The 22,537-nt window shown below is 36.9% G+C and overlaps 1 protein-coding gene across 1 annotated transcript in view; it reads left to right on the top strand.

Moving 5' to 3' along the window:
• LOC124157284 (COBW domain-containing protein 2-like) overlaps positions 1-22,537 on the top strand; it is a 217,439-nt gene that overhangs the window by 8,181 nt on the left and 186,721 nt on the right. The window contains exons 5-6 of the mRNA XM_046531879.1: positions 5,054-5,113; positions 9,121-9,158. Coding sequence (XP_046387835.1) covers positions 5,054-5,113; positions 9,121-9,158 — 98 coding nt within the window. The remainder of the gene's footprint in view (positions 1-5,053; positions 5,114-9,120; positions 9,159-22,537) is intronic.

Genomic DNA, 22,537 nt, shown 5'->3' with positions numbered 1-22,537 from the left:
AAACATTGTGCAGAGTACTCTTTGGGCCAGTTGCAGTCAGCCAATTGGGCCTGCATCCCTCATTACCCAGAAACAATTATTAAGGTCCTGATCTACTGTTAAATGATGTATGTATCACTTTAACGATAAATTAAGATAGATATTTTGCCGAACTGATAGGTATGGGAATTTATTTTTCCCCCGCTCTATGAAGGATTTTAATAAATGCTATGTGTATTTTTGTCAGAGCATCTCCTTTTTATGTGTAAACGGCTGATGTCCTTACAAATCCCCTGCCGAATGCCTATTGAGGTGGCTTGTGGGGTAGTATGAAGGTATGTGTTAAAATTTTTCCTGGAGTATAGGTCGACGTATATTATGCAAACAAGTTATAGCCAACTTTTCTGTTTATTTAAAACCATCATCAGGGCTATGAAAGAAAAAGCATAAAAACAATATAAAATACAAAGATAAAGTGTAAGTAAAAGTATAAGTATATTTTACATTGGTCTTATGTTTTTTCTTTCGTAGCCCTGATGATGGTATTAAATAAACAGAAACGTTGGCTATGACTTGTTTGCATAACATACGTTGACCTAAACTCCAGAAAATATTTTAACATGAATGTATTAAACGAGGTCAAGATAAGAAGAAAAAAAATAATAGTATGAAGATATTGATGTGCCCATTGTTCAAAATTCTGCTATCCTCAGCACATTTTAAGAAGTTGAGATTGAAAATCCAAGAAATAGAGAGAGATGTCGGTGTATTGTAAGTGATTAATAAGTGTTGAATTTGGGTTGGAGATGATGACTTCTTGGGTGGTGGCCTTTCAAATTTAGGGCAGGGAAATTAACTCACAATGAGATTGCAGTGATGAGGACTGCAGTAACTGCAAAGAGGTTGAGGTTACCAAGATGACGAGTTAACTTGGTTTCTAAGTTTTGGAAAATTCTTTTATAGAGATGTCAAAATAAGAATAAGTTGAATGGAACAAAGAATAATGTCAAACTGTGAAAAGAAGTAAATTGGGTGACTGGCCTGATGAAAAGTAAAATTGCTTTGTGACATTGATTGTAAAAATCAGTGGTGCTTTCCAGGGAATGATGATAGGTGTAATCTTATCTAGTTTTTAATGTGGTAATGCAAGCAATTAGATGTGGCAATGTGAATATTTCTGTCGTTTGCTCCTTTGTAGTAGTCTAAGCTCATTATTTAATCACCCTTATCTTCATGTTGGGGACTGTTCCTCAAATTTACTTCACATTGTTGATCATTTATATCTTACTGATAACGAGATTACACTAGTCTGCGAAAGTTTGCTTGTCAATAAGAGGACTTCTGGAATGTATATAAGTTGGTTGTTGCTTTTTATAATATTTTTGTATCCTTGATATTTCCAGCCAGAAAGATTTTTGTGGTGTTTCAAATTCAGTTTCAATACTGTAAAGGTAGTAGTAGGGATGGATCAATTTGACTATTCTTCGGTTTTGATTCATGTCTTTCAATAAGCTTTGGTTGGGGTTACTAAATTTTGTATGTATGTACATTGCCCAATTTTATTATTATATAAAAGAGTCAGCTTTTTCTGCTCAAGAGAATGGTAATAGAAGTTATAGAATCATAGTATTCTTTTTTTCTAGTGATTTTGATTCATTTGTTGGAACTTTCATGTGCCTAAGTATGTTAATTCATAGTTTTATTGAAAAGCATTGACTAGTAGCGAGTGAACTGGGTTTATACTGGCTTTTACCCAAATTTGTTCGGTACACATTATTTTGTCATCAATTCTAGTTTTAACCAAGAATTGGTGGTTATGACAACGGAAGGACCAAACCTACTAAAGAATCTTATGTAGAATTTCTATTTTGAAACTTTGAGGTGAAATTCAGTTGTGGTACCCAGGTAATTAGGCTAAATATTGGGGTTAGCATTAAGAATATTGTGTCTATTCATTTAACATTGCAAGTAATAAAAATAGGCATTCAAGGATAATATTAAACTGATTATTTGCTACATTAGATCCTAGTAAATCCAAGTTGTGAATTTGGAAAAATAAACGTTGTCTGTTTACTAAGAAGTCTTCAATTCTTTTTATGCTTTTTTTTCTTAATTTCCAAAGTTCTAGAATGAATGACTGTTACACTGTTCTGCAAAAAAATACATAGTTCAAAAAATTCCCCGCTACAATTTAGGGTGTTTCTGGCTAATTTTGGATTGCTGAATCCGAAAATGACCTCCGTTTTTTTCTATCACCCTCCATTTTTACGCAACCCCTAAATTGAGGAAAACAACCCCTTATCTAAACGTATCGCTTTTCAAGGGACTTTAACTAATGTTATATGCTTCTGATTGAAAAAAAACTGATGTTTTAAGGCTAAAAGGGTCAAGAGAGAGACAAACTTCACAGGGGTTGAAAAGATTTAGGGGTAAAAAAAAAAAAAAACTTTAAAAAACATTAAAATTACCATTTTTCTTCGTTTTTTATAACATATGATATGGTAGCTAATGGAAAAGTTTTTAAGGGATGAATACACTGTTCACCCCCCCTATTTTGTAAGGGATTAGTATAACATAAAATATAAGAGGGGAAGGGGGTAAACGAGTGATATAGGAGGGGGTTTAAGAGGTGGTATAAAGAGCTGCCACAAAAATCTGGAATATGGGTTTCCTTTAAACAGTGGCATATCCAACAGAAACCGAAGGTAAATCGTAGCCGTTGTTCAGTTAAACAACCATTAAACTTGTCTTCGACGAGTCGATGAATAGCCTCCATTGGTCTGGACCATTCTTAATCGCTAATTCCCTCATCAGTCCTTCAATATCAGTGCAGAAAATCAGATCATCATTTTCATCGTCCGTTGAAAAAAATTGAGTGAGGGTTGACTGTCTGCCTCTGTAGTAAGAAACATTCACACTATCGGCCAAAAGATTCCACTGCTGCAAATGCGAGTCAAGAAGTTGTGCTTTATCCTTTGGTAAGTCTAAACCTTGTATTAGATCACTTAGGTCCTCGTGTTATAGGATGAGGTGCCCTTTTTGACGAATCTGGGCTTCTTCTACATCAGGGCTGTAATATTCATCTCGATGACTAGGACCTGCTTCCACTTCCGGTGTAGCTTCATTCACTAAGACATCAGAATCATCGAGGGTGCTAGTAGCTTGAGCTTTAGGGATAGAAATAGCATCAGTATGCTTCACCGGGCGAATTGATGATGGTAAATTCAGATAAATCATTTCAGTATTGTTATTTTTTTTAAACCCATAGTGTGGGTTTCGCAAAAATAGCAATTTGTTAAACGGCAAGTGCGTTCAACTCAAACCATTGGCAGTCCGAAATTTAGGGAACGATTTCCCAGTTCAGCCATTCACAAAGACTTCTATGACAACCACTTCAAACAGAATTTATGGGCCCACGATTAGTCTTGGTCACCAATTTTACACCCGAAATAAAGTTTATAAGATTTTCGCACAATTGTGGTCATCGCTTTCCTTTGGTTTTTAAACACTAAATCTCCACAGGTGTTACAAAATGAATTGGGATGATTTTTGCACGATCGCTAAATGATCGCGAGAAAAAAACTTTATCGCTTGCGAAATAACATGCTAAATCGAACACACGCTAGAAAAATAAAGAAAGAACTTGGAAGATTATAACCCGACACGCAGGAAAGAGTGTGACGTACTGAATAGACCACTGGTTTATTTCATAGATGAACATTAGCAAGTGCGACTGCCAAGACACATGAAGACACGTTAAAATGTGTCCAAGCGTGTCAAAACATGTGGTGAATAACTTTTACAGTGTATTTCCCAATTTTTCACAATGGATTTACAATGTATTTCCCACCGTTTTCCAATGTATTTAATGGAAAGGCCTCAGCTCTTACTTTAAAAGTAAGAAGGAAAATGAAGTCAAATCATGAGCCCCCAAACGCTGTTACAATAATATTTTGACAAATCTGATTTGTGTTCCGATTTTTTTTTGGCAGATATTTATACCACTTCCTATCATAATCGTATAATAATAATTATAATAATGTTATAATAATATAAATGTTCCCCTCTTATATTCTATGTTATATTAATCCTTTACAAAATAGGGGGGGTGAACAGTGTATTCATCCCTTAAAAACTTTTCCATTAGCTACCATATCATATGTCATAAAAAACGAAGAAAAATGGTAATTTTAATGTTTTTTAAAGTTTTTTTTTTTTAAATTTTTACCACTAAATCTTTTCAACCCCAGTGAAGTTTGTCTCTCTCTTGACCCTGTTAGCCTTAAAACGTCAGTTTTTTTTCAATCAGAAGCATATAACATTAGTTAAAGTCCCTTGAAAAACGATACGTTTAGATAAGGGGTTGTTTTCCTCTATTTAGGGGTTGCGTAAAAATGGAGGGTGATAGAAAAAAACGGAGGTCATTTTCGGATTAAGCGACCCAAAATTAGCCAGAAACACCCTAAATTGTAGCAGGGCATTTTTTGAACTATTTTTTTTGCAGAACAGTGTTATCAGCCCAAAATAAATTGATAAATGAAATGACATCAGAAAAATTCCCTTTCCTGTGTAAAATGTTTTCACCAGATTTCCCCTATTCCAAGCTCCAGGAGTACCTATTTACTTCCTCCAGTTTGCAGGTTTCAAATGAGTTTATTTAGAAATGTACTTTTCGAAGGGACCTCTAAACCATGTTCCTGTGCACAAGAACTTGATACAAAATCACCTTGTGCACTAAGCTCAGACTTGAGATGACCTAGAGGCGATGAGTTGTCCTCTAGATCTATGTTTTATCAGCTAAGCATGCGCTGATGGCACTAAATTACATTTTCATTATTTACTATGTTGAGTATATATCAGGAATAGGTTTTATTCATGTTTATTTTGTGCAAAAATAACCACAGGAGAAGCAATTTAAAGGACGACTTTAGCTTGTGAACCACTGGGCTTAGCTCACCTTACCTGCAATGGTTTTGGCTTCGAGAAAAATATATGTACTTCACTATGTGGAAAGTATTTCATAACACTCAACACATCCAGGTGCAAGACATGACTGATTTTTTCTTCTTTTCAGGACCAATTGCTTCGATGTTTTGGCTGGATAAAGAATTGGGAAGTGATATCTATCTTGATGGTGAGTTTTTATTAATCAGTATTTAACTGAGTGAATAAAATATTTTATATAAATAATATTTTTGCTCATGTATGACACAATGAAATATTTTGAGGGCCTCAGGGCTGCCCAGAGATGGATATAAGGGTCAATTTGCCCTGAGCCCCAATATTTAAAAGGTGTTTTCAGCTTTCCCATTGCTAAGACCGAAGCATGGGAAAGACAGTATTTCCCCAGTCCCCAAAATTGCTGATTGTTCATGGCTTTTCCCTGGATAGCTTGCTCATATGAAACAAGAGATGGTGGTGAACCACTTACTATAGAGTTAATGCAGGTACTGTCTTTTCAAGTAGCCTTGCATGCTTGAAGGCTGGGATTCTCTGAATGTAAATCTAAATGAGTGAGCTGCACTTGCTGTGTAGCTCAAAATAGAATTAACAGATTTCATGCAGTCTGTTTGATCCAAATGTAAGCCATTTCCCATGGGAACTGATGCGAGCCTCTAATGTATGGTTCCTAGCACTAAAAATAACCAGCCTATCTCAACCCATGATTCTATATTAATGATAATATTTGATTGAATTTATTATTTATATCAGTGCTTAAAAGTTAGTTCAATAGTTTTATGCACTCAATTTTTTTGCTTTTGATGAGGATTGTTAGCACATTTGGCTGTTTAAAAAAAAACTTTTGTTACCTAATTTAAAAAGACACTAAGCCAAAAGAGACACTGCCCATTTTGGGTACCCTACTTTACTATTGGTTTTCATAACTTCAGAAAATAGGATAAGAATTTGAAATGATTTATGTTATTCAATAACTGCTCTGCATGTGTGTAGTGGGATCACCATATGATTTGAAGATGAATAAATTTAGAAAAATAATGCAGAAGTCCTAGAGGTAGTTGCTATGATTTTTTATTATTTGGAGATTTCTGTGCTGACCAACTTTCACTTTATCAGGATAAATGTGTATGCTCTTAGGTTCAAATATATGACCTTGAAGAGGAACCTAATTCACATAAAAGTTGTACTTGTTAGGATTGAACTTTATGCCTTGGCTCTTAGATTTACTGAAAATAGCTATTCATCCATTGCTTCTTTGGTCTTACAATTAGCCGTAAGAAAATATCATGCTGAAACATTTCTTGAATTTATATTGTCCCCAGGGCGTAACAACAGTGTGAAATTGAGAACTTTTTTCATCTCTTGGTGGCATCCAGATCCATGAATGTGCATCCAGTTTATATAATATTTGAGCCCCTTGAAAATGAGCAGATATTTCCCCTATTGTTGGGAAAGGGAAGTAGGAACATTGATTGCATTATTTTTCAGGTCTATGAAAATCCTTAGGGAACCATCCTTCTTGTGAACTATGACCACTTGATTAACTCAGTCTGTTGGGTTTGAGACTGGCTCAATAATCACAGTCTACTGCATCCTATCAAGCTTCATTGTCCTTTAAAAGCAGTTATTAGGATATCCTCTGAACAGGGGAAAAATTAGGTTCTCCTTTGGATCTATGTACTTCAATACTAACCCTGCATGGAGCAAAATCCACTTCCTCAACAATCAACTTCAGAAAGGTATGTTGGACTCCGACTGTAATACAGTTGAGTCAACATGAGTGATTAGCCAGGATGCCCAGCGACAGGGAAAACTAGAAAAAAATCAGGAATTGTGCGTGAGCTTTTAGTCCCTGAAATTATGCTTGAATTATTCATGAATTTTTGCTACAACCTGTAATTTCAAAATCTTTTATTTCTAATTCATTTCGCATAAAATTTTGCCAGTTTAACATCCATTTTCTGGCCTATAATGCGTTTGTCGTAATTTTAATAGAAAATCTTTCTTAAAAAAATGTAAAAAAAATGTTATCTTTGTAGAAATTTTACAGCCGCATCAAAACGTGGAATGTCGAACAAGACAACAGAATCAAAATTCCTAGTTGACTCAAGCAAGATTCAAAAACACGAAGAATCGAATCTCCGGTGACGTCAAAATGTACTTATGAGATCAAAGCAACTTTTTATGAGGTCAAAGCAGTCTTTTAAAATTCATATCTATCGCAGTAATCACCTAAGATTAATCTGGAATTTTGGAAAATATCCCTGGACAATCTGGATTATGCATAAGTTTTTCTGCTTTGATTGGCTGGACACCCTGTTAGGCCTAATATTTCAGTGCTTTCAAGCCCCAATATATTCAAGCAGTCAATTATTACAACATAGAAAGAGAGAACTTTATTAAAATTTGCATGTTCACACTAAATAAGGCATTTACCTATGACGGGGACAGATTTAGTGATTTCTTAGCGAATGTTATTATTTTCACTTTATCCCTCTTTTTTTTACTCTCCTCAAAACCCAGCTGTCAAAATTGGTTAATTCCCATTGTGTTACTCTTAGCTCCTGAGTCCACCGTGCAAATCATTTGCATCCTATTAATTTTCAACTTTGCTGTGTACCTCTCCAGAATTTGTAGTTTTACAAATATTTTATGGTATGTGAGTTCACTTAAAATGCTCTTTTGTAATCATTGTCACTGTGTTTTAGAATTGTTACATGTACAAAAATGTTAGTTATATGCAAAAATTTGAAAATTTATTTACTCTTTTACTGTTCTTACATGCTTTGCCATATGCCACATCAATCAGTCCAGTTTAAACTTCACTTGTTTAATTTGTTTGTTGACCATAGAGTAATCCATGCAGCTTTGAAAGCCCCATTTCCCAATCCGAAAAGTTTTCCCTGAAAGCCTTTGTCTGAAAACAAAAGGTATAAATATTGCCTGTTAGTCCATCAAACATGTTCACAGGTACTGCTTAAATACTTCAAAGAAGCCAGATACTTCTTCATGGGGGTCAATTATTCTTCCTTGCACATTAAAAAGCAAGTGCCTTTAGTGTGTAATTCTAATTGTAAATACATACATGCATAATTTGTAGTCATCAATTAATTTATTACCTCTTCAGCTTGTTCTGTTGATCCTCTCTGTTCAGATATTAAGCACATCAGACAATTAGTGAGCAATGTATGTATTAGGTTGCCTTCACTGCTGCCACCATGTTTAATTTCAGACTGATTCCTCTGACTACAGTCTCAGACACTATTATTTAGCTTACATTCATTACTGCTTATACCAGATTGTGTCCTTAGATACATCCAAATAATATCAATTTTTAATTGCTTAAGATATGAGCGACATGTTAAACAACACCATGTTTTATAGGTGGAAGTATCTGCCAAGGGAATTAGTACAGTTTTTCTTCCACAAACCTAATTGTCTGTCTTTTAAATGAATATATCCTGTACTCCTGCCTCATCAACCCCTACTTCATAGAGTCATATATCTGCTTCATTGATGGTGTTTTCCTTCTCTGGCTACATGATATCTAGTCCTTCAACTGTTTCTATCAGCATTCACTCAATCACTTTCATTCATCTTTCACTTCTTATCATTCCTCTCCCCCCTTGATGTATCCATTTTCTTAAAAAATAAAAATTGTAATCATTAGTCTCAATCAAACTTTATGAAAAATAGCAATACTTTTACCTCACTTGCTGCCATCCTCCCATACTACAAAAGCAATACTGCTCTTTTTGTATGGGGCCTCTGAAATTGCAAAAACCTTGAATCTCTCTAAAATTTCCGAGGCCGTCTGCACTAATCCTTTCTTTAATATGATTATCTTGGCCAAATTTTGAAAAAGAGAATCTTATGAAATCCTAGAACCCCAAAAGCTATTTAAGTAGAACTATACAGATCTCTGCCTATGCTGTACATGCATACTTTATGAGCATGAAGGATAATTTTAAGCGTCCTCCTACTTCTTTGTAGTTATGTCACAGCTGCCAGTATTTTATTCATGTTGTCCGGATGTTTTAAAATATTTTAAGTTGTGAAAGAAACCCCATAGGAAATGTTTATCTGAATTCTACTAAGGAAAATCCTCATCAAGGAAAAAATAATTGGTAGTGTAGATTATCTGAAAACGTTTGACTAATGCTTTCGTAATTTCATTTCCAGGAATAGTTACTGTTATTGACTGCAAATATGGAATGCAGGTAGGTGATACATTTATTATTCCTTCATTACTTAATTACCTACATATATGCATAGATTTTAATTCATATATGTGTACATAGTTCCTTTATATGTGCTATAATTGATAGTTTTATTGCTTCATATTCATATATAAATGTAAGTAAGAATTAATTAGCATTGTAAAAAATAAATTATCCATTGATCAGGAATTTAATTTAGAATAGGGATAAAGAATTAGGTATGGTAATGAAGGAACCATGCTTTACGAATGTATGCATACAAAAGAGAGCTAATCTTGATGTAGGTCTTGTATCTTCATATTGTGAGAATTGCTTTGACAGAGGTAGTATGATGCATGCACGTGGGTGGCTATGAGGAAGTTTCTACCTTCCATTTTTAAGTACTTCTTTTTTTCTTGTCTCTTAGGCAATGGAGTTGTGGTAGAAAATACAAAGAATGTATGATGCATTAGGTTTTTGATCTATATAAGATTTAAAAAATCAATTTAAAATACTTAGGAGCGCCAATGCTTGATTGATGCCAAATGAATCTTTGACTGCACCCAAAAAAAATTTTTTGTTTTTAAAGTGTAAAATAAAATAATTTAAATTATGTTGCTGCTATTTTTAATGACATTTTTTGTTGCTAAGCTATCCAGAGGCAAACTTGGGTACCCCAAATTAGTATATGCAACCCGCGTTAGATTATGTAATCCACATTTGAAGTCGAAAGTTTTACATCTGATAGTAAGACGAGCCCTAAAGCCCAAAGCCTTTGAGCCCCAAAAGCTGTAGACAGTTTTCAGGAATGTTTAAAGAAGTAAACTGTACTTTTTGTCTTATTGTTCTTATTTTATTATTCCTATGATCTTGAATATATTTTTTTGTAATTATTTTTGTGTTACCACCAGAAAAATTGTTCACTCGTAACAATTATTTTAAATATTTCTGGTTATAATTATAATAAAAAAAGCTTAATCAGGCTCCAGTTTGTTTCTGTCGCCGCTGTTATTTCGTTCAAAATTTCAATCTCCTCCCCGTTGTCATGGGTTTATGTTACTCGTACATACTTGAATTGATTTTTTAAAATTAACATTTTATGTTAATTACCGTATTTGTCTGAATATAGTCACCCCTTTTTTTCCAAAAATGCCCATGGTAAAAGTTAAGGGGGAACTATATTCAAACCCATTTATTTTTTATTTTTCCTGAAACTCAAGCCTCAAAATAAGGGGAGGACTATAGTCGGAGAAATATGATATTAATATGTATTAAATTAATTCTATATTTTCATTCTGTTCTTCAAGCCTAAAGTTTGTCTTGCTTTCATTAACTTGTGAACCAACTTTAGCTGCTTCTTGTAGGAGTCCAGTAGTTTATTTTATTAGGTCTTGTTTGTTTTGTGTTATAATGGCTACCTGATCCGTAAAGGTTGGTTTTCTCCAGAAGGTATGCTCCTTCAAGGGAATCTTTCATTTATTCGTGTTATATTATAGTGTGATAAATTATAAAGATTTAATTTAAAATTTTTTGGGTTACTCCTGCTCTAAATTTTATGCTTTAGATTTTCATTGACTTTTTCTCCGACTTGCAAACGTAAATACAAGAATTCTTACTGTCATTAAAGTACCTTTAATGTTTTTCTGCCTCAGTGTCTACTATTGGAATACTTGTGCCTTAATCACCTGTATGTACTATATGCTTTTCCTGTTCGAACCAATATTATCATCCTCAGAAAGGAAACTCTTGATGTGAACTCAGTTCTGGAATTGAGAAACTTTCAAAACCTGTACAAATACTTTATCCCTTGAGATTAGGAGATGGATTGTGAAGTTCTCTTCCTCTAATAAGTTAACATTAAGGCCTTCCTCTCTGTGTGTCGCTACGGGTGTTCGACTACCGTTTCAGAACGGTAAAGAGTTGAACATCATTTCGGTGGAGTGACTCCCTATGTGGTTTTTAGTGCCGAGTGGCCAGGGAGTGGATGGGAAAGCTAGGGATTCGGGATGTCGGATTTTGAGCGCGGCAGTCGTGTGCGGCGCTGTTTTTCGGGAGGCGAACTTGGCCGTGGGTAAGGGGGGGATGAAGATATATTACGCCCAGATCCGAGTCGTACCCTTTGCGGTGGTGGGTTAGGGTAACGGGATATAAGGATATATGTATATTTTTTTCTGGCTGGGTATGAGTTTCCGCCGCGTTCGGCGGGCTACATGGAGCGGGATGGGGTCTGCTCGCGTGAGATTGGCTCGGAACTTTGAAGTCGCTGTTTGTTCGCCGTGTGGATGTAGGTAGGTATATTTGAGAGGGAGTTGGGATTTGTATGGACATTAGTGCGGATATGTGTGCGGAAGGGAGGGAGCGGTAGGTTGGGTGCGGGGAGCGCGGCGCGGTGGGGAGAATGGCTCCCAGGTCGGGGGAACTGTTGGGTGGTTTTGATGGGTTTTTGCGGTTTCGTGATGTAGGTCTAAACCCGAGGCCAGGATAGGCATGTGCGTTCCTCTTGTAGCGTGTATGTTTGAAACAGGGTGGGGCGAGAACCTAAGTGGTATCAAGTTGGGAGCCAAGAGCGGAAACACAATGAATGACGGTGCAAACTTGTGCATTTCGCTATAAGAATTTTATTATTCATACTTTGGGTTTCAACGATTTAATTGGTATTGCTGGTACACGGGTCGTGAATAAAATATTCTTACAGTATTATTCTTCTCCTCCTCTTGATATCGATATCAATCCAATACATCGAGGTTAGGCTATACGCAATGAAAAACCCAACTAATTGGATGTGTTATTAAAAATCTTGATGGAATTCTCTTCTAACTGTCCGTGACACTTTCGACTTGACCATGAAAAATGTTTTTCCCGCTAAGAATTTTATCGTAATTTCATATAGAATTGTATATATTATTATGCAGTATATTATTACATTTTTGTTACGTTTAAGTTGCATAATTAAGTTGAAATTTTGTTATTAAAATGGTTAGAATACCGGTTATTTACTTAATAATTATGTTTCTCTTATTAATTGGCTCGCGGATCTTGTCATCATTCATACGAGTTCCCGAATTATGTTTTTCTTCATCGCATTATATAGCCCAAGTCCTTAAATCTCTTCATCTGAAAACGTGATAATTTCCCCTTTCGTATCCCGTATAACCTCCTGTCCTCGCTCTATCGCGGTTCCATGGCCTATTTGCTCAATATTTAATTGATCCAAAGGGTAAACTGAGTAATAATGGCTAAATTTTTATAATCTAAGCATTCTTTTTTAAGTAAACCTTATGCCCTCAAATGCGTTCTCATCTTGTCGCTGGTCAGAAGAGTACCGCGTAAAGAAATATGTAGTACCTTCCAGCAAAGAGCTAGGAGAGGATTGTGGCCTTTTTTATGCCGAACTATAATATTTTATTAATAAGTTTCAAGTTCAATGAAACACTTTTATTAAATATGGATAGTATGTCTTAGCCGCACGCCGAATTTTACATTTTTGAATCATGTATCAGTAATTAAGGAGAAATTAGAAGTGTTCCAGAAAACCTTAACCCACCGTTAAGTCTGTAAAAATTGAAACATTCCGGCCGGTGAAGCCATTTCGATCGTAGATATGAGATATATCATGGCTTGAAATCCTTTGTTGAAGGAAAGCAAAAGATAAAACCCTTTGAAATACCACAGAATATAATCCTATTTTTAAGACTTTGATTTCTTATTGATCACGCAAGCTGATATCGAATTATGATTTGGTATGTACTGATGAAAACGAACACCGCTTCATAAATACCTGCCTATAATTTTTCTAGAGGTGTTTTTTACGTTGTGATTATCATGGTACCTCTGCGGAATGTACGAAGCGAAGTTTCTTTTCACATACAATTATTTCACCAAGTAAGTCGAAAGCTGTGAATTACGTATGGATCTTACATGATTTTTAAACGTAAAATACGTCCTGTGTATAATTTTTTAATCTTAATTGAATAATTTCTTCGATGATGTCTCAGCTAATGAATTGGAATTAATGTTAGAGGGAACAGGAAATCCATACTTTCTTCCATAATTATGGACAAATGCATTTACCAGGGAAATATTTTCTCCCGTTCAAATGACAGTGGGTTTTCTGACTACAATGGTTTTGCAGCGGCCTGTCAAAGTGCTGTGCTTGCTGTACTGTCCACCATATTGGTATTGGTGGGACCAAACTTGCCAGAGGAAGCACTGAAAATGGAGAACAAGTGTATTGGAAGGAGAAAAGCGAATGCTTTCGTGTTGCGGAAGGAGTGGGCATGGGAAAAGTGAGATTGCCTGCATGGTCCATATTGTGCGAGCGTGTTTGTGTGGTTTCGCTTATTAGAGGAGAGAGCGCGCGATATTGGATGTGGGGAGCGGGCGAAGGTTTGAACTCCGGAGCGGAATTTGCCACACTGCGTTTTGGGTTTAGCGACGAATGCTCGTGTCAGGACTCAACGGAGGATGCATTAAAAGACGGATGCTTCATTCCGCCTGGCGTTATTTCGTGGTATCAGGGATACCGCCTCTTTGAAAAACAACACTATGCAGCAGTTTTAAGCTCATAATTTTGGAATTGAATACTAACGGTCGTAGCTAAAGCATTACTCTGGAGGGTAATTGATGAGTAATCTTCAAACCTGAGGAAAGAAATGGGTGAGATAATTTCAAGCTTTTTTTTCTGCGTACGTGGCGTTATGACTAGTCAGGATATCGGCTTTATAACGGCAAAGATTAATCAAGTTGTCCAACGACCGGGAAAATCGGGAATCGTGCGTGAATTTTTGTCCCTAAAATTATGAATGAACTATTCCTAAATTTTTGCTCCAACCTGTAATTTCAACATCTTTTATTTCGAATTAATTTCACACAAAAATTTGCCAGTTCAGTACCCATTTTCTGGCCCAGTATAATACGTTTGTCATAATTTTGAGTACATAGCTTAGTATAATTTTAAAAGCCGCGTTGAAACATGGAATGTCAGACAAGACAACAGAATCAAAATGTCTTGCCCTCTTGACTCAAGTAAGATTCAAAAACACGAAGAATGGAATGCCAGGTGACGTAAACATCTACTTATGAGGTCATTTCAGCTTCTTGGCTTGCATTGAGTAAATTTAAATTTTAAATACAATAACCTATTCCTTGTTCATGTAAATACATAAATAAAATGTTATTAAAAAGTATTGAAGTAATATAGGTGTTTTAAAATCCATATCTATCGCAGTAACCACGTAAGATTAACCTGTAATTTTGTAAAATTTTCCTGGAAAAACGGAAATCATGAATTTTTGTGCTTTGATTGGCTGGATGGATTTTTTTGATAATAATGAAATCTCCTTTTTTAGACGGAACAATAAATTCTCCCTTTTTTGTATGGACAACTATCGTCCCATTTCCGGGTTCTCTTACATCTGTGATGACGAAACATACGCGAAACAATCCCGGAAATCTCAATTCACCCATCCCTTTCTTTGTTCAAAATTTTTATTATTTTATTAAATTGGCTTGTTTTATTTATCGGCTAATAATTTCAGTATAGTATATTATTTCTATATTATTTTTATATTATACTATTTTTTCAATAACTTTTGTTCAATAGAAGCAAAATTTTGTGCGTATGAATACTTATAGAATTTTCTTCTTGGTACACTAGTCAGTATTTTACGCTTTACACCTTACCTAAGGGAAGATATTTTCGTTTGTAATTGAAATATAAAGCAAGTTATGTCCTCGCTATATAATGAGAAATTAGCTTAAAATTGCTTAGAATAAAAATGGAGCTGATTGTTAAATTTCAATATTTTTCTATTTATTCCTCTAAAATCGCAAAGCAAAGTGTGTTTGAAGTTTTACACCGATCCGCTCATAAAACACACTAGCCATGGAACGCTTGCAATGGAAAAAAAATATTATTGGGAGCGTAAATATTGGTAATTACCTGGGTACGTAGTTTGGAGTCCACGACGCGACTTAGCAACGAGAGTTTGCGTCAAGCAATTGGAAGAAGAGTTGTGCTTGAAAAAGAGATGCTTTCATCGAGAATGTGATCATTGTGGGGTACATCAAATTAAGACACTAGGTAAAGATTGGCGATGTGTTAGATAACAAGCGTATGCTCTATGCCATTATCAATGATCCCTTCGCGTAACCAAGTATATGACGCACTTCCTGTTTATGATTTTCCTTGAGAGATAGTCGTAGACATTTGAGGCTTAACTACGCCTAACTGTGCAATTCTAATCTTACTGTGCTCGGAACGCAAAGACATCAACTCTTACAGTGCGTTCATGAAACTCGGGAATGAATGAGTAATCGTGAATGAACTTCAATAGCTTCTATTGTGACTCCATTACCAATTCTGGTTTTGCCAGGACGAAAGACGTGCTTACAATCGGCAATTCAGGTGTCCCAAGGCGATACAGTTGCCACCGTAAAATTGTGTCCTCTCCCAGTATTTCGTTGCCCTGAAATTTTGCATTTACTTTTATCGAATATACAAGGTTTTGAAGAGAATATTTTATATAGCTCCAGACTAAAATGCTTTGAAAATGCATTATTTTATTTCTAACTTGTAGTATATTTTGGGGGAATGACTTATTTAAACCAACCTCCCTTTCGATGTCGGGTTCGACTTTAAACTTATGCCGTTCGGTAGTACCCCGATGATTATTGCAGAATGTGAACTTATATTATTGCTGCGGAGCCATGAAATTCCATGTTTGTGTAACATTTCGATCCTTCCGTGTTAACAGCGGTGAAATACACATAAGTTGCCTCGGGAAAATGTTCTCCTATATCGGGAATCGAACTGTGCACATCTGGCTCTCTAGACCACTGCGCATACCACAATGCTATCCAGGTTCCTTGATTCCCATGGCAATTGTATTCAGGCTCATAGCACATTCGCTTTACATCTAGGATGGTAACGCGAGGGAGGAAGGCCTTCAATGAAATCACAACCGGTTGAGAACCTCAGATATGTGCTAAGGCCGCGCATGGTGGTAATGTGTAATATTTAAATCGCGTCGTTATAATTTTTGCCAATTATTCATTCAATCTCCTTAGAAATGAATATAGCATTTGTGACCATTGTCTCAAAATATTCAAAGCCCTTAAAAACATATCGTGCCACGTTAAAAAATATTTTGTACCATACCACTAATGGTACGAGCCATTTCAAGCGGATCGCCGCCATTTCATCGCGTACGCAACTCATCGCGATGGGAAGCCAGGTCTGTAGGTTAAGTAATTGATAAAACTTCCTGGTGAGAATGAAATTGAAAGGAAATATTGACCGATTTCGCGAGTGGAAGCTATCATAAAAGTTTTATCCTAATTGATAGATTTTAGGAAGCACACTTAATTGCCGGTAAATGATTAGGCGGATGAAATACTAAGGTTTCTGTTACGATTGCGTGGCTATTGTGATGTAACCGACGTTGTTACCCAGCAATGGCCACAATTGTGCCTCAGTTATATCATTTCCTAAGTCGTCATAAAATGTGGGTTGGAGAGCTATTTCCATTCCTTCTTAGTCGTTTTCCAAGAAATTCGAAGATATTTCCGCTGGAATACTCGGCAATCAGTTTAAAATTGCTTTATTTCTTTCGATAGTTGTTCAAATTTACCTTCGCTAGACGTTTCAGACTGCTCACGTATCATAATGAATGCCTGGTTCATCCTTATCGCCATCATTTTGTCCACGGAGAAATCGCTTGCCGTTAACGATGAACTTGAGGCTTATAGTGAATAGCACTCTGGGAATGAGAGAATTTATCATTCTGTATGCATGGTATCGGAGATCTTTTTCGGCGAAGTGCCAGCAACGTTTGGAAACGGCTCGGATTATCTGATGTTTTTTTGAGAATGTATCGGTGATAATTCCACTCATCGTAGTTTTTTTTCATTATTATTATTATAATATTTTGCTATCCGCTGTCGTGAAAATGACTTCCCCCCCTTCGCTATAAGAAGGTTTTTTCGCGTGTTACAGCAGAGGACTTGGCATTCTGAGTCTTCATATTCATTTTGCCATCGTTTCATTAATTTAGCAAAAGTTTTTTGCTCTCTTGTTGTTGAATGGACCTTCTAGTAGTCTCCTTTTAATATTGAGTTTGATTTCTTTCCGCCTATAATATTTTCCATATTCATTCCTTTTAATGTAATGTTCAAGGCTCAGTTTTGTGGAATCGCTGAATATGAAGAAAAACTTCTCTTCGTTCATTTCATAATTTATTTTTGCCGACCATAGTTTCGTCATCCAAGTCGTTGTATGGTTTGACCCACTAGTATTTCTTTTGGAGATTTTTTTTCATTCACTCGTCACGCGTCTTTATGTACATTCCACCTGCATTACACAGTTTCGATTCTTACGACTCCTACATTTATCAGTCCAACATTTGTCTGTCCTCCTCATTCGCTTTAGAATAGTTTAGTTTATTTAACCCGAGGAATATGATTGAACGATTCATGATTTTTCAGTCTATACGCATCACATACGATTCGATGCCGTTCTATAAATCGCTACAGCTACTTCTTGAGTCGAACTCGAGCTTAACAACTTGAACCTTTTGGTCAGCGGCGGTCTGGCCAGGTCGGTCGGCTATCACCGAAGGCCCCGAGTTTAGGGCGCCCCTCACAACGCTCGTGCTTATCGTGAAGCTTGTATGAAAGGTGTAATAAAAAAAAAGATGCAGATAATTCGAACCAAATTTTTTTGCTACTATAAAATTTTACATTTTCATTATTTGCCCTATTTACAACATACTCAGTGTATAAATAACTATAATATATGAAATAAATAAAATAATGTTGTCGGTAGAAAGCTTTCTTGAAAGGTTCATTCAAAAAGTCCAGAATAGCGTCAAAATCCATTTCCGGTCATGCAATTTCCTAAATTTTCCGAGGGAAGTCCCCCGAATCTCCTGGTAAGCGGGGCCCGATATTGTCCCCCAGCCGAGGGCCCCAAATCACCTCAGACCGCCCCTGCTTTCAGTATTCTTAGTTTTTTAATTTTATTTTTTATTTAAATGTGATTTGTCATTTCATTTATATACATATGTTATGTATATTCGGTTTATGACATTCTATGTCTTCCTATTCCCAATATCCATGCCGCCTGATCCTTCCTCTCCTCTTCAACTAATCCCCCGACAACCATTTCTTTCGGTACTCTGATTTTACTTGGCTTGCTTCTCCTTCGTCTTCGCTTTGGGTTTCACTGTAACATTTGTTTATGGAGTAATTGATTTAATTATTATAAATATGTAAGACACGGTCTCCGGCGTTACTTTGTGGAACTATTTCATGTTAAAAATATAAATACTTCGTTTTATTCCACACTTTATTTCAAATGGTACGACCTGAGTTCAGCATATCACGTTATCATAATGCTGTTATAAATGTCACAATTATTTTAATTATTTACTTTTTATTTTACGATGCCATTCAGTATTTCTACTCTCTCTCCCCATGCCAGTGGAATTACGGCGAAATATTTCTTCCCTATATTTACTGCTGCTTGTGTCGTATGTTTTCCCTGTCGAGTTTCTCCCGTAATAATACACTGCTTCGGTCCCCAGTCGCACGATCTGTTTCCCCTTTCCCATCCGGGATAAATTTTTTGTTGCATGTTTGACCTGCAGACATGGTATGCGGAATCATCACCATCAACGATCGAGCAGCTGGTATCACATGCGACTCGATACGTTTCCATTTTAATATTGGGATCGCTGTTTCTTGCGTTTCACGTAATATCCCCGTAGCAGATTTTTTTCTCTCTCTCTCGAACTTGAGTTGACCTTCTTGTACCCCCTTTTGGAGAATGATATTTTCCTTTTCCCCTCCAGTATTTTCCCGCTATCGTGTTCCCTCCACTGGGAAAATGGTCGGGGTATCCTTCCCCCCTCCAAGGCTTCCCTACAAACTAGTGTCCATCCGTTTTCCCTGTTCCCTCGTTACATATCCATCTCCGTATCCTAACCCGTATCATTCCCTCCATCCCTTCGTACCCCCCCTCCCCTTTTCCCCATTTTAAATCTCTCCCCCAGGCCACGGCAAACATGTAAAACTCATTTCGAGTCTTGCCCTTGCTTTCGCGCTCTGCCGCGCCCTCTATCTATCTCTTTTCTTGTTTCCTCTCTCTCTCTCTCTCTCCCATTCCCTCCCCTTGTAATCTTCTTCCCCTTTTCTCCCGTCTCTGGAGCCCCCTTTCACGGTCATACCCTCAGAAAAACGCCCCCACTCTCAACCTTCCTGTGTCCGATTCCTGTGAGCCCAGCGGTAGCGGCGGCCCCAGCCTCCCACGGGCCTTTCCCGGCGAGCCAATTGTTTGTTTGCGAGCTCCCCAACTCGGGTTTTACGGAGGACCCCGAGGCCTCTCTACATCTCTCTGTTCTCTCCTCCTATCTTCTGCTTCGTCTTCTTCTTCATCCCTCCCTTCCAGTCTCTCTACTCTTGCCTTCGGATGTGTTCTTTTCCCCAGTCCGTGTGCAGTCCTTTCCTTCTGGGAAACGTCGACCAGTTACACTTCCTCCTCTCCCCTTTGTCACCAGCGTGTTTCTGTTAGGCTAAAGGGCTGGGCTCATCGTGTCGGATAGGCTTTTTCGATGAGGAAGATTGTGGCTGACTAAAATCGGTGGGCTTCGATCGATCATGGTCTGGCGATCCTCTTCGTAATTTCGTATTAGTGGATTTTTATGGCTAACGTCATAATAAAAATGAAGCATCATTTATCGACTAAGTCAACAAAACAAAACAAATTCAATGCATTAATTTTTTAAAATATCAACGTGTCACGTTAACATATTGAAACCATTGTTTACAGTTATTATTGACAAAAAATCAGGATTTTCTCTATCTAACGTCCATCTTTTTGCCATTATCCATTCTTTGTCACCAGTGTGTTTCTGTTTCGCTTAAGGGCTGGGATGATCGTTTCGGATGACGTCTGGACAGGCTTTTTCGATGAGGAAGATTTTGGTTATCTAGAATCGGTGAGCTTCGATCTATGCTCTGGTGTTATTATTCTACGTAGTATCGTAACCAACTCTAACTAACGTAATAATAATAATGAAGCATAATTTATCCACTAAATCAATTGAACAAAGCAAATACAAAGCATTTAAATTTTTTTAAATATCAGCGTGTCGTGTTAACATATCGAAATCATTGTTTACAGTTATTATTGACAAGTAATCAGGATTTTCTGCATCGAATATCCATCTTTTTACCCCGTAAAGAAATGGTGGTTAACTAATTGTATCTTTTATATTATATTCGTCGCTGTCGTTATTTCATGTAATTGAATTCAATGTGCTGATGGATTCGATAAATGGCAAACTTTCTAAAAATCAATATTGATTGAATATTCGTGTGCAGTCGTTTCTTTCTGGGAAATGTCGACCAGTTACACTTCCTACTCTCCCCTTAGTCACCAGTGTGTTTCTGTTTGGCTAAAGGGCTGGGCTGTTCGTGTCGGATGACGTATGGACAGGGTTTTTCGATGAGGAAGATTTTGGCTATTTAGAATCGGTGAGCTTCGAACCTTTAATACGTAATATCGTATTACTGGATTTTTTAGTGGCTAATATCATAGTAATAATAAAAGTTTTACTTATCCACCAAGCCAACTATCCAAAAAAATGTAAGACATATAAGGACAACAATTTTAAAAATCAGTCTGTCGTGTTAACATATTCAAGCGATTTTACATTTACTCTTGACAAAAAATTAGAATTTGTTTGTACCGAATATCCATCTTTTTACCCTATAAAGAGATGATGATAAAATAATTCTATCTTTTGTATATCAGTCGGTATAATTATTTCCTAATGTTTAATTCAGAGTGCAGAGGGATTCGGAAAAGGCAAACTTACGAAAAATCTTTATAGATTGAATGTTCGTGTGGAGTCGTTTCTTACTGGAAAATGTCGACCAGTTCCTCTTTTCCCCTTTTTCACTAGTTCTTTTAGGCTAAAGACCTGGGCTGATCGTGTTGTACGACGTTTGAATGGGCATTTTAGATGAAAATTTTGGCTGTCGAGAATCGGTGAGCTTCGATTGCTGGTGAACGCAAAGTTGTGTTAGTGGCTTTTTTATTAAATGATTCACGATGATCAATCTTTATCATCATTGCACATTAAAAGGTTCATTGTGCAGTCGGTTTAAAAAAAATAAATAAAAAATATTGCGCATTGTCAGGTGCTGCATCGTATAAGATGTTATTGATTTTTCATCCGAGTCGCAGTGTGGCATAGGTGTCTTTTGGGAACTAGCCCTTGTTATTCCTGCTTATTGTTTTCTGTATCTCTAAGATATCATAACTGCCCATGGAACATCGAATTATTCATTGTATCGGATGTATTTACCGACTTCTATGGAGTTATTCTATCAAAGCTAGGATTTGGTGGCCCCCATCCATGGTTTTTTTTTCGTGCTCAGTGACTCATGCAAGCGAAAATAAGCCTCATGTGGCTTGGAAAAGTTCCAGTGGCAGACATCTCGAACACTCAACAACATAATCACCGATGTGTCCCATCTCCTTTCAACCTCTAATGCACAATTTTTCCCCCGTTCGCCCGTACCCATCGGTTCTCGAGGTCCCCACAACCCCTGCGTGCATGATTCGGTGGATGAAGGGGGGAGTAAAGAGGCATAGGGGTGACTAATTTTACACTTTAATTGCGAGGGTATCAGAGAGGGTTTTGGGGGTAAGGGAGCAGATGGGGTAGAGACGTTGGCGCTAAGGGGGGAGTGTTCAAGGGGAAGAGGATTAGATACTACGCAAGAATTGCTGGAGAGGAGAAGGAGACTCAATTTGTTCAAACACCTGACACCCGGATCGTATTAAGGCAGGGGGTTGTTTTCAAAGATGCACACAGCAGGGAGTTCTCACCTGAGAATCTTCGTCTAGGACGGCTTTTATTCTGGGTAGTCGATCGATGGGTTGGAGCGTATGATTAGATTTCGAATGGAGCTGGTTGACTTTATCATATTTATTTACAATTTTTCGTTTTAACCACTAGCAAAATTCATTTTTCAAGATTCTAGCAAGTATAGCATTAACCGAATCTTATTTTCATCAAGTGTGTTCGCCTCCCACGAGCGACCCCCCTTCCTTTGCTGTATTAAACTTTCACATTAAATATTTATAATTTAAATTGAATATTTAATGTGGGACGCTGCTAGTTATGTGTCGATTGCTTAACTACAAAAAATATGTTTTCTTTCAGGCTGTCACATAAGCCCTGTTACCTTTACCCCAGATAGTAAACCAACCACACGTTTTGCATCGCTAGTGCTTCGACTTTTTTAATAGATAACTTACGGGGTACAAATATATATCATACCTCGCGCGTTTCGGGCGGCGAAATATGAAAACTGCATAACCAGTGGTT

The sequence above is a fragment of the Ischnura elegans genome, chromosome 4, assembly GCF_921293095.1.
Source record: "Ischnura elegans chromosome 4, ioIscEleg1.1, whole genome shotgun sequence".
Lineage (NCBI taxonomy): Eukaryota > Metazoa > Arthropoda > Insecta > Odonata > Coenagrionidae > Ischnura > Ischnura elegans.
The sequence above is the reverse complement of the archived record's forward strand: the minus strand, read 5'-3'. Positions and strand labels throughout refer to the sequence as shown.